We start from the raw sequence: 13,115 nt of genomic DNA, 5'->3' as shown, positions 1-13,115 counted from the left end.
TATATATATATATATATATATATATATATATTTACATACATACACACACACATAGACGTGTGTGTATGTATGTATGTGTGTGTGTATATATATGTGTGTGTATACACACATACACATATATATGTGTGTGTTTGTGCATGTATATACACACACATATCTATGTATACATGCACATGTGTAAATCTATGCATTACTGTGCATGTGGTGTGTGATATGCACACTTTAGCATGCATATCTATTTGTATTTTTCATGTGCTTTATTCAATAGTCTTCGTAAACCTTTCTGTGTTGGATTTTGTTTAGCTTCAAACTGTTTTATCCTTTCCAAACACACACACATGTGCTGATGGCATAAATGGTAGAGAACTGTTCTGTCTACTGTTGGGCAGACTCTTGGCTTATCATGACTTCTGAGTCAAAAATGGTTTCTAATATTTGCATATTGACTAGGCTATGGTACACACACCATTAAATTTGTCTCAGTTCACTGGTACTCGACTATTATCTTATTGACCCAAGGGGGATGAATGACTGTGTCAGCTTCTGTGGGATTTGAAATGCGACTGGATACAGTTAAGCAATTTGATTGGCATTCTACTATTTTTCTTCTCCAAGCTCCTAGTATTTTAATGTGGAGCTTGTTGTTTCTATGTTGGAATTCTATACAGTAGTTGTTTTCATACCATTCTAAAGTCAGTGCTTGTAATACACCAGAATTGGCTCATTCAATTGATCTACACTCCTCTTCACACAAATTACTTTCTGTCAAAAAGAAACATTGTTACTTGCCTTTCAACAATTCTAGATTAGAGGGTGCATTGGCACAATCGAAGTATCACCATTGTCAGCCAATAAAATGCTTAGCAGCATTATGTTCTGAGTTCAAATTCCACTAAGGTCAACTTTGTCTTTCATCCTTTTGCGGTTAAGTACCAGTCATGTACTGGGGTCAATGCAATCAACTTATCCACTCCCACCCTGAAACTGCTGGCCTTGTGCCAGAATTTGAAACTGATATTCCTTTCAGATCTTTGTGATTTGGGTTCAGATCTCACTAAGCTTAACTTCACCTTTTATCTCTCTGAGGTCACCAGAGTCAATTTAATTGATAACTAACCATCCCTCAATTTCAGTTTTTGTGCCTCTGATTGAAACAGGACTTCTTGGAGATTTGTTCATCCCACCACATTCCTTGTAATAGCATTTGTCTGTGTCTTCAAGTTTTGTTAGGTCTTGGATATTAACTGCACAAAATACCAGGAATTGAAAGAGACACAACTATCAATTGTCTCAACCAACGTGAACCTGTAATGTAATAGGTTTAATTATTTCTTTTTAATGAAAAACTCTTAATTAAGCTTAGTATCTTACCAATTGTTAACTCCAGTGAGCTGATCTCTGTTCTTGGAGCTATTCAGATAAATGTTTGGCAAACCTCTCAAAGCTCTTAAGTGTAGTTTAAACCCGATCAAGTAAACCATTGATATTCCAGATATTCCAGACATGGCTTCTCTGTCTTTTAAGGATATCTAAAATTATTATCTGTGTCTTCTATTTCAGTAGTGTGATATTTGGGTGAGATTTGGTTATTGTTAGCGGTTGAAACAACCGTGTAGAGAGCTTCAATTATCAGGGAGTTGGTTAACATTAGAATAGGATGTTACTGGACAAACAGCAGTAGTAAAAAGACAAGCAAGATGATGTAGGATGCGAAGTGGCTGACATAGTGCTGAGGAGGAAGTGAGATATGTGATGGAAAGTACGAGAATTGTGTTGGTAGAAGGTAAGAGAGAGAAATGTAACAAATGTGATTGTAAGTGAATGAACTCTATCACTTGTGTGCTGTGCAAGAGGTCATATTATCAAACCAGAGAAGGGTCATTTGTTAAGGTTTGTAGTTTAAAGCCTTGTCTGATGTTGATGTATTAATGGGGTGATTGAACATACCTCATCTCTTCTGTAACATGTGTCTAAGAGATAGAGGACAATACAAAGGAAGTATTTCTACTTCTTTTCTTGAATGCATCAGCAGATGACTGAAAGTCATCAAACAGGAAGATGGGGTGGGGGGTTGTAGTATCAGCATTCATTCTTTTTCTGTTGTGGTATTGGTATTATTATTATTAGTAGTATTAGTATTATTATTATTAGTATTAGTAGTAGTAGTAGTAGTAGCTGTTTAAGTTCTATTACCTCTGGCCCAAGGTAAAGGCTGACTGTTAAAAGTGTCCTCATTGTCAATGTACTTTATCACTTGTGGAGGAGGAGGATTGTTGTCAATGACTAATGTCACCATTGTTGTCCCTGCAGTAGTGTGTGTGCTTGTGCATGCATACATGTCTATTTATATATGTGTGTATGCACACACATTTTATTCTAGCTAAATAGATTGCATAGCATCATTTTCTAAATAACATTTTTTTTCTCATTTATCCTCATCAAAAGTAATTAGGTCACATATCTTTCTATTGATGTTTAAATGAAATGGCAAAAACATAGTGATTAATGCATAGCGTCCAGAGAAATGAACGCAGGAAAAATTACTATTGCAAGTTAAGTAAACTACCTATTGAGCTTATTTTTGGTATAGTCTGCCTCTAAACTGGTGCTGCATACAAACAAACCAACTATACACATGTAGGAAACAAGTAAGAGGGATTTTTCTGAATGCTATCCATTCATGGGTTAAACATGAAGCAGGTTCATGAAGGAGGGCAAATAAGAATTTGTTATCTGTATTGTCATTCATAACTCTTGATGAATAACATGAGTGAAACCAATTCAGTTTGATAATTGAATAACATTAATAGTTTCTGTATAACTTATTTACCATGATGCTTACCAATTAGAACTTCTTTTTGACTTGGTATTTGACCATTTTGTTTGCCTTCAATCATATTTTAATCTCCTGACACTTGTCATAAAGCCAGCCACTCCCCACTGGGTGGTGGTGCTAGTGGGGATATTCTTTTTTTTGTCTTTCAAATTACATGGCAACCTCACCAGTGCTGGTGGCATGAAAAGAAAGAAGAATCACCCAGACTAGACTATAAAGTGGTTGGCATTAGGAAGGGCATCCAGCCATAGAAACCATGTTAAAGCTGATATTGGAGTTTGATGCAACCCTGTGGCTCACTACTGGATCTTGTCAGACCATCTAACCCACGCTAGCATGGAAAGACGAACATGAAATGATGCTGACAATAATGTTGATGATGATGAAGATTTATTTCATATTTAATTGACTTCATTATATTGCTGCATTTATTTTGAATTCAAGAAGGATAATCACAGCACTGTTGAACCTTAATTTGGTTGTTTAACAATTGGAATTCACCTCTATCCTATTTTTTTTATTAAATTCATGGAACTAAGCCATAGGGCAGTGCTCTGCAATCTTTTTCCATTTGCGGTACACTTATATTCTTTTCCAAAATTCAGTGGCACACCTGAACTAAAAATATAACTATAAAAGTATAGGGAAAAATTGTATTCAGGTTACACTGTGGCACACATAGCATCATCTCGTGGCACACCAGTTGCAGAGCAATGTCTTAAGCCCTTTTACTTGATAAAAGGAACAGAACCAAAGTAGATAATTTCCAATAATTTACAGGTAATTTCTGAAACTTGAAGAGATGAAAGGTAAAAACTATCCTTGATAGAATTTGAACTTGAAACAATGATGCTTCACATTTGATATTAGAATAGTAATAAGGCTTTAAAGAGATCTGGTTAGATTTTCCTGATGGCCATTTTTAACCAACTCCCTGAAGAGAATAATAATAATAATGATTTCCTTCTTTTTGTTTTTTGTATGTAAATGATAATACAAAACTATTTTTGTATATCTTCCAGCGTTGCAAGCAATGTCCATTAAGCTGGTGTCCAGCGGCAGTTACAATGTGCGGGCATCCGAAATGGCCCATGATCGGCAGCTGAAAACAATCACCTGTTTGGTACACTTTCTGGATGATACCGAAGAATATTTCGAGATTGATGTGAGTTCATATATCTGTATTTCTTTTCACAGCAATATCAAAGATGAGGAATTTTTTTTTCCTTCTTCCTTGTCTCCCTTATAATCATCATCATTGATATTAGCTTTTATGTTCTGTCTTGAAATACGATTACCAATTCTTCTAAAATTGTTTTACTTGATTTTGTATTCATAATTACCTCACTAATTTTTTTCTTTTACTTCCAAAGCTTTCTTACACTTTGTCCCAATATCAAGCTCCCTCTTTCTGTTCTGCTGTTACTATTATGAAAAGCCATTTCTTATAATTCTTACTCTTCTTCCTCTCACATTTTGCCCCCAACCCCCATCCACAACACTGTTGATCACTCTGACAAATCAATTCTTTACAGAGTTAAATTCCATAGAAAATACTTTCTTTTCTTAACCATCCCTTTTGACTATTTTGTAAATATCCTCTCTTTTACTCATTCTAATGTTCTGAAATCTAGATTTGTTAACTTGATCCTGGTCCCACATAAATACAAACGATTCCACTCAGCTTTTCTCTTCTCTTATCCCTTTTAGTGTGTTTTAACACCAAACTTCATTATACGAGATACTTTGGCATTCACTTCATTTCCAGAATCCTAACTCTTGGAACTGTTCTTTCCTCCTGCTCTCTCTCTCTCTCTCTCTCTCTCTCTCTCTCTCTCCCCCCCCTCTCTCTCTCTCTCATTAACACCACCACAGTAACGTGAAGCTGACTGGGGGCTCTATTACTTTTAATACTCAGAGTGGCTTGGAGTAATGTGAAGTTAAGTATCTTCACATACCAGGAATTCAACCCTCAACCTTATGATTGAGAACCCAATTACCTACCCACTTGGCCTTCTACCTTTATTAGACTAATAGTATACTTGTTTATTCAATCAACAATACATTTCAGAAAGATTTGACTCAATAATAAATCACTATTTTGTAACATTTTTTTTTTGTTTTGCACAAATTTCCTCACTTTGACTCTATTGTTTGATCAGCTTCCTTTCTTGACTGAGCTAGGTTAGGGTTTACTGGTCTAGCCACTAATCCTATTGATCTAGAAGATCAATTCTTCAACAAACTCAGGAATATCACCTGAAGACAAGTGCAGGGAATATTCTTTTGTACTCTAGGCACAAGGCCCGAAATTTTGGAGGAGTGGGGCCAGTCAATTAGATCGACCCCAGGTAAAGTTGACCTCGGCGGAATTTGAACTCAGAACGTAAAGACAGACGAAATACTGCTAACCATTTTGCCTGGCATGCTAACGTTTCTGCCAGCTCGCCACCTTAAGTGCAGGGAATATTAATCAGACACTAGCATTTGTATAAATTCACTGTAGAAAGGACAAAAAAAAAAGAAAAAAATGAATTGTCTACATGGACCAAACATTTTACAAAACAAAAAAGACAAATGTGTAAGTCTAACACTTAAATGTCTTGTAGGACATCATCAGATCACTGGTTGAAACTATCGACCTAAAATGGAAAATTCCTGGCCTAACTAATTTTATCACCTGAAGACTATCACAAATCAAGAATATCTATCAAAGTATTATTCAAAATAAATAGCATTATGTCTTTAATGAAGGTTTTTTTGTCTATGTGAGAAATATCCTTATTACTTACCTGTGCTGGTGGCACGTAAAAGCACCGCTTACATTCTCAGAGTGGCTGATATTAGGAAGAGCATCCAGCCGTAGAAAACCATGCCAAAGCAGACTTCAGCCTGGTGCAGCCTTCCAGTGTGCCAACCCAGTCAAACCATCCAACCCATACCTGCATGGACAACGGACATTAAATGATGATGATAATGACATTCTATAAACAAATTCCAGTTGCTGCATGAAATTGAAAATCTTTTTGTTTTCCACTCTAAGAATTCTCCTCCTCTATTTTTCACAACAATCACACATCTCTGAATACAATACTTGTGCATAGCTAACATTGGATATGAACCCACATGTAAAACTCCATATCCATGTAGACACTTATGTGTTATTGCTACACACATACAAGTAGATGTGTGTGTGATGGCTGATAAGCTTATCCAACCAGTCTGGTTTAATATGGGATAAGATACTTTAAGTATCAGGTGAGACTTAAAATCCCTCTCAAATGTATTTTATAAATTTTACTGTTTCCGGTATTGTGTTCTCTGCCCGCACTTTATCAGTCAATGTTTACTTCTTAAACTTCCTTTAAAATAATATTGACTGTGCAAACATGCATGTGTTTGTTTGTATATGTGGCTGCACATGTATTAGTAGCATGTATGTATATTTGTGAGTAGGTTTGTATATATAAATACAACAGACAACTTAACAGGCTGACAAATCACAAACCCCTTCAGGTAGATGGCTCTACTTGATCTGTAGAAAAGATGTAGGCAGAAACTCCATATGATGTACCCGGTGTAAGCTATGGACACATAAGTGGTGCAGCAATATAAGAGGAAGGTTAACAGGGAAGATAGTTTTTGTGTATGGAAGGTGCACAGTTACAATAAACACCGAAAATGTATAGAAAATAGATTCCATCACATGCTAGGGGGGTGAAACCGGAAGTAGTTGATAACTCCTGTTACCTAGGTGACCAAGTCTGTAGCTGGGGTGGATGCTCTGAGAGCGTAGCTGCTAGAATAAGAATAGGCTGGGCAAAGTGCAGAGTGTTCCTACCTCTGCTGGTAACAAAGGGACTCTCACTCAGAGTGAAAGGTAGACTGTATGATGCCTGTGTGCGAACAGCCATACTACATGGCAGTGAAACATGGGCTGTGACTGCTGTGGACATGCATAGGCTTGTAAGAAATGAAAGTAGTATGCTCTGCTGGATGTGTAATGTCAGTGTGCATACACGACAGAGTGTAAGCATCCTGAGAGAAAAGTTGGACACAAGAAACATCAGATGTGGTGTGCAAGAGTGATATGACGTTTGTTGTAGGCATGATCTTTATATCTCTTGGTACACAGTATCTCTGAATGTTGAAAAGGTGATTTGCAACATGAAGGGCATCCAAGCATAATGCATTATTATTGCAAAAGGATTCATTTTCAGGACAAATGACTGTAGTTGGGGCTCCTGCAATCTACCCCTCACTATATGACTGGCTTTCAAAATATCTGTTGTGCCCTTCTGTCATGTTCAATTTAACATATACATTTGAGTATAGATACATTCTCATACAAACTTGCACTTATACACACATTTACTTAAGTACACATTCTCATGTTTGTATGCACTCTCTTTCTTTCTCTCTCTCTCTCTCTCTCTCTCACACATACACACACACACACCAGCATATGCACTCATGCATGCAGAAGAGCCAAACCCTTTATTTGGTGTGACTTCAGCTCTCCAATCATAAATGAATATATTGTGTAAGTAGGTTGACCTACAAGGAGGAGAGAAAAGAATCTGCTGCTGCTATTATTACCAAGTTAAACTGTAATGGGTAATCACTAGTGTTGGTAGTGACATTTGAAGTTAGCCCAAGATGATGATGATGACCACCACCACCTCCTTCTTCCCTATCACCCCTCCACCTTCGCCTCCCACCTCCTCTCTTCATCTCATATCACTGTACTACTTTTTAAAGCATTTTTTCTTAAGCTATACTAAGGGTAACTAAAGGTAACATTTTTAAACTCCTTCTGCAAACAGGTTATTTGAAGAGTGACACAATTAATCGTGTTTCTTGTACATTATGCTATCATTCAACTACGGTAGCAGTTGAATAATATTCTCTTAAGGCTGCAATTTACTCACATGCAGCATTTTTCAGAGCTTGTTACTTATTCAGTTCTTAACCAAATTGAAAACTCTTAACATATTTGAAGAGAACTGGTCCCTGGCTACATTTTGCATAAAAACAATTTGAGATTTGGTCCATCATCTCTATTTTTGGCCAACATACAAATTCTCCCCAAATTCTAGACATTTTTCATGCCACCAGAACTGAGCCTTTAGTCCACTGTCACTCTTTTCCTCAACAGGTCATCTGGCAATCAAGATAATACACTTCACAGTTTTCTATAAAACTAAGCTGATTTCTCCTGTCAACATATATTTCACCTGATTCATTTGAAACAGCTAAGGGTGTGACCATTTCCATCTATATTCCACAACCCACAATCATATACTGTTTGCAAGGCTAAATTTCTGAGGTCCCCAAGTTGCATGCTTTGCAGGTGAGCTCAGCAAACTCTCTCTCTCTCCCTCTCCCCCTCTCTCTCTCTCAGTTAAGAAGACATTATATGTTCAGTACCCAATAAGAGTAACTTCTCTGACCATACCAGCTGCCAAACTATGACACTCATTTCTAACACTTCAGAGTTGATGGAGGCAGTTAGTTGTAACCAAGCACACCACCTTCATTACCTTGGGTTGCAGTTTTACCTCAGAAACGATTTCTGTAGTTTTAGGTCAACTAGACTTACTTTCTTATATCACGTAGCAGTGGTCTTTCATGCTTGTCAACTTAGTTACCAAATCGTCCAACCCATGCTAGCATGGAAAGCGGATGTTAAACGATGATGATGATGATGATGATGAACACTAGCAAAGCATTCAGATTTGTCTGATATAACATCCTAGATAGATGGCCTGCCTAGAACCTTCTCCTCTCTCTTGTCTTATACAGGATTGGAAGTTTCTTGCTAAGTTCTACAATTGCTGCATTTACTTATGAGGCACCCTCCAACCCATGTTTTCTATTCCATGAGGTTTCTTATATTTAGTTGGTTTTTTTCTTCTAAATTTTCTGCCCTACTCCAATATTTTCCATCAACTATTTAGACTCCTCATCTTTTCAATCTAGCATTGCTCTTTCCTTTTAACATTATATCATTAGTGTCTAGGTTTTTCATCACTTCCATCAAGTGTCATAGCTTCTCACTTCACAAACAATAGATGAATGCAGCTTCTTATTTGATTTCGGCCATCATCACTGCTGCCAAAGGAAAAAGAGAACAAAACAAATAAACAAATACCTAACTCATCTGGCAAGATATTTACTATTGTTCCACTCCCAAAAAGACAAGAATTTTTAGGTCAGCTTGAATAATGGGGGTCATACTGCAGGAAATACATTCCATAACTTGTAAAGGTGCTAAGTTAGCGAGACTCCTAAATCTATTCAGTTTATGCTGATTACATAAACACACCCATTATATAACAACTGCACACAGGGCTATATGATGTGTGTAGCATGTTATATTATTATATAACACGCTGCATTTACACATGCACTTACCAGAACCCTATACTGGAAAATTTAGAAGTTTGGGCTTAAAATATGACTTCTAAAGAAGAGGTGGGTCCTCTATGCAACCCTTGAAGAGATGCTTATTCAGCTTTCAAGAAGATAACTATTTCAGTTCTTTGTTGAGGGGATTAGTAGCTGCTATCAATATTCCTACTAACCTGAGAAGAAAGAACAGCTCTCAGGCCGTATGATGACAATAATATTATTGAAACAAATAACATATCATACAGGTAAACTGCAATGTGTGAAGAGTATGATTGAACTGAAAACATTTTTTATGAAAACTAACAAACCATTGATGTGCCTGAATGAGACCACCCAATCAAATCTCTCTCAAACTCTACCATCTTCCAAAAAGGAATACAGATAATGATTTTATCCTAAAAATATTTTATGTTATATGTCAACACATATGCACACACTTGTGTATATACGTGCATGTACACTCATATATACATGTACATATATAAGCACACTCATCATCTTCATCATCATTTAGTGTCCATTGTCCATGGGTTGGACAGTTTGACCAGGGCTGGCACGCTGGAAGGCTGTACTAGACTCCAGTCTGATTTGGCATGGTTTTCTATGACTGGATGCCCTTCCTAACACCAACCACTCCAAGAGAGTAATGGGTGCATTTACGTTCCACCAGCACAGATGCCATTTGTGTGACACTGGTATCTGCCACAACTGTGATTTCACTTGGCTTTATTGGTCTTCTTCTTAAATGCGACATAATGCCAAAGGTCTCGGTCATGGCCTCCGTGAGGCCCAACACTTGATAGGAGCTCAGCCACTTTGCCTCCATGAAGCCCAACACTCAAAAGATGTTTTTTTACATGTCACTGGCACAGGGGCCAGTTACATGACAGCAGCATCAGCCATGACGACAGTTTCATTTAGCTTGATGGGTCTTCTTAAGCACAGCATATTGCCACAGGTCTTAGTCGTAAGTCATTGCCTCTGCGAGGCCCAAAGTTCGAAAATCATGCTTCACCACCTCATCCCATGTGTTCTTGGGTCTACCTCTACCACAGGTTCCTTACACAGTTAGAGGTTGGCACTTCTTTACACAGCTGTCCTCATCCATATGCATCACATGACCATACCAGTACAGTCATCTCTCTTGCACACCACATCTAATGCCTCTTATGCTTACTCTCTGTCAAACATGCACATTCAGCGAAGCATACTAGCTTCATTTCTTTTAAACATGTCCTCAACTGTCACAGCCCATGTTTCACAGACATGTAGCATGGCTGTTCGCACACAGGCATCATATAATCTGCCTTTCACTCTGAGAGAGAAGCTTTTTGTTGCCAGCAGAGATAGGAGCTCTCTGAACTTTACCCAGTCTAATCTTATTCTCACAGCTATGCTCTTGGAGATCCACCTTCACTACTAACTTGGTCACCTAGATAACAGAATCTATTTACTACCTCTAGCCTACCCTACTGGCAGTTGATAGAATCTCTTTTCTGTACATTTTTAGTGTTTATTTTACTTTTGCCTCTTCCACACACAAAAGCTATTTTCCCTGTTAATATTCCTCTGATATTGCTGCACCTCTTGTGTTCAATGCTTACACTGGGTACATCTTATGGAGTTTCTACCTATGCCTTTTTTACAGATTGAGCAAGGCCATCTACCTGAAGGGATTTGTGATTTGTCTGCCTTCCTAGTCACTAAGACTTTGGTTTTTGCTAGGTTAACTTTAAAGCCCTTTCATACTAGACCTTGATTCCATACCCTGAAACCTCTCTAGTTCTTGTAGTGATTCAGTTAGAAGAACAAGGTCATCAGCATAGAGGAGCTCCCAGGGGCAACCCATCTTAAATTCCTCTGTTATTGCCTGGAGGATTATGATGAACAAGATGGCGGTTGAGGGGGTTGGTGAGCCCCTGAATTCTTTGCTGTACTCATTGCCAATCCTCACCTTACTGATAGTGTCCCTCTACATGGCTTGTACAGCTTTCACGAACCACTCATCTATCCCTAGTTTCCACATTGACCACCAGATAAGGGATAAGGGACCCTGTCAAAGGCTTTCTCCATGTCAACAAAAGCCAAGTACAAAGGTTTATCTTTGGCTATGTATTTCTCTTGTAGCTGCCTTATCAGAAATATAGCATCAGTGATGCCTCTCCCTGGCACAAAACCAATCTGCATCTCATTTAGACTAACTTCTCCATAATTAGTTGGACCTTCTCCATAATTTTCATCACCTGATCCAATAATTTGATACCTCTGTAATTATTTCTATCTAAGGCATCACCCTTACCTTTGTAGCAGATGACTATGGTGCTGCTATGCCAGTCACTAGGTATGACTCCTTTGTGAACCACCTGATTTACAATATGGGTGACCAAACGTTAACCCACATGACCAGATATTTTAAGCATCTCAGCGGTGATTCCTGATGGGCTGGGGTTTTTCCCTGTCTTCATATCCTTTAAATTTAAACTTTTTCATATATACATGCATACTCACAAAAACAGATAGGTCTAAGGAGGCCCTCACACTTGAGACCATTTGTTGATGTTGCTATTTGTGGAGATTTGTTTTAAGAATGCTTCCAAGAAAATATTCTGTTGAATTTATATTTATGAGGAAGTTACAATGTATGATTTGGAGCCATGAGACAGGGAGGAGTCAAACTGATTTTGGAATGTGTAGGGTGGTGACAGATAGTTGAATGGATACTGGAAATGGCTGTTGTGTTATGTAGGAATGCAGTTGGATACTTAAGTTGGACAGCTGAATACACAGACCTGGGTTTATCAATAGACTTACTAATTGATTCATAGAATAAGGGAAGAATGGCAATGGAATTTAGACAGACATATTGGTGTGCAGACATTTTGGTTGGAGTATTGAGGCTATGATGAGAGTACAGGTGGATGGGAAAATGCTCGCTTAGCTGAATAGAAAAGGTTAAACAGATTTCTTCTCCATTTAGACCTTGATTAATTTGTATAAATATGATTAGTATTGATTAACAGTAAATGCTTTTGAGAATAAATACTTTATTTGACCCACCATTGTTGTATATGCAGACATTAACATTTAATATGATGCTGACAATATCACAGTGTTATGAACTCCTTTTAAGGTTAAGGCTGATTTTATTGTTTGATTAAAAACATAACTTAGGTTTGAATATGCAATGATTCAGTGGGAAATCTGAACATCAATAACTTTTGATGGATTGCGTCCATTTCAAGAGTAAAAATATAGATTTGGTGTGTGTGTGTGTTTATTTGTTTCAGTCATTTGACTGTGGCCATGCTGGAGCACTGCCTTGAAGGATTTTAGCTGAACATATCAACCCCAGGACTTATTTTTAAAGCCTAGTACTTATTTTATCTCTTTTGCTGAACTGTTAAGTTACAGGGACATAAACACACCAACACTGGTTGTCAATCAATGATGAGGGGACAAACATAAACACACAGATAGATATATACATATATACACAATGGACTTCTTTCAGGTTTCTGTCGACCAAATTCACTGACAAGGCTTTGGTCAGCCCAAGGCTATAGTAGAAGCACTAGCGTAGCTAGAGTGTGTACCACCCAGGGTGGCCCTTCCATTTGCCACCCCCAGACCCCACAAAAAAAACATATTGCCTACAGCTGACCCAAAAGTACTGCCCCTACCATCCTCCCCTACCCCCTAGCTATGCTAGTGAGTAGAAGACACTTTCCCAATGTGCCACACAATGGGACTGAACCCAGAACCATATGGTTGGGAAGCAAGCTTCTTACCACACAGCTATACATCTCACTCTCTCTCTCATACATATATATATATAGTGTTAAGAGAGAGAAAGTCATGAGCAGCT

General features: G+C 37.9%; 1 protein-coding gene across 9 annotated transcripts in view; it reads left to right on the top strand.

The window, feature by feature from the left end:
- LOC106869538 (tyrosine-protein phosphatase non-receptor type 4) overlaps positions 1-13,115 on the top strand; it is a 385,426-nt gene that overhangs the window by 171,739 nt on the left and 200,572 nt on the right. For all 9 annotated transcript variants that reach the window (XR_008265075.1, XM_052971317.1, XM_052971320.1 and 6 more), the window contains one exon: positions 3,859-4,001. Coding sequence is in view for 8 of the 9 variants with exons in the window: in XM_052971320.1 (XP_052827280.1) it covers positions 3,859-4,001 (143 nt within the window). In the remaining variant the exon portion in view is untranslated. The remainder of the gene's footprint in view (positions 1-3,858; positions 4,002-13,115) is intronic.

This window comes from Octopus bimaculoides, chromosome 10 (assembly GCF_001194135.2).
Source record: "Octopus bimaculoides isolate UCB-OBI-ISO-001 chromosome 10, ASM119413v2, whole genome shotgun sequence".
NCBI lineage: Eukaryota > Metazoa > Mollusca > Cephalopoda > Octopoda > Octopodidae > Octopus > Octopus bimaculoides.
The sequence above is the reverse complement of the archived record's forward strand: the minus strand, read 5'-3'. Positions and strand labels throughout refer to the sequence as shown.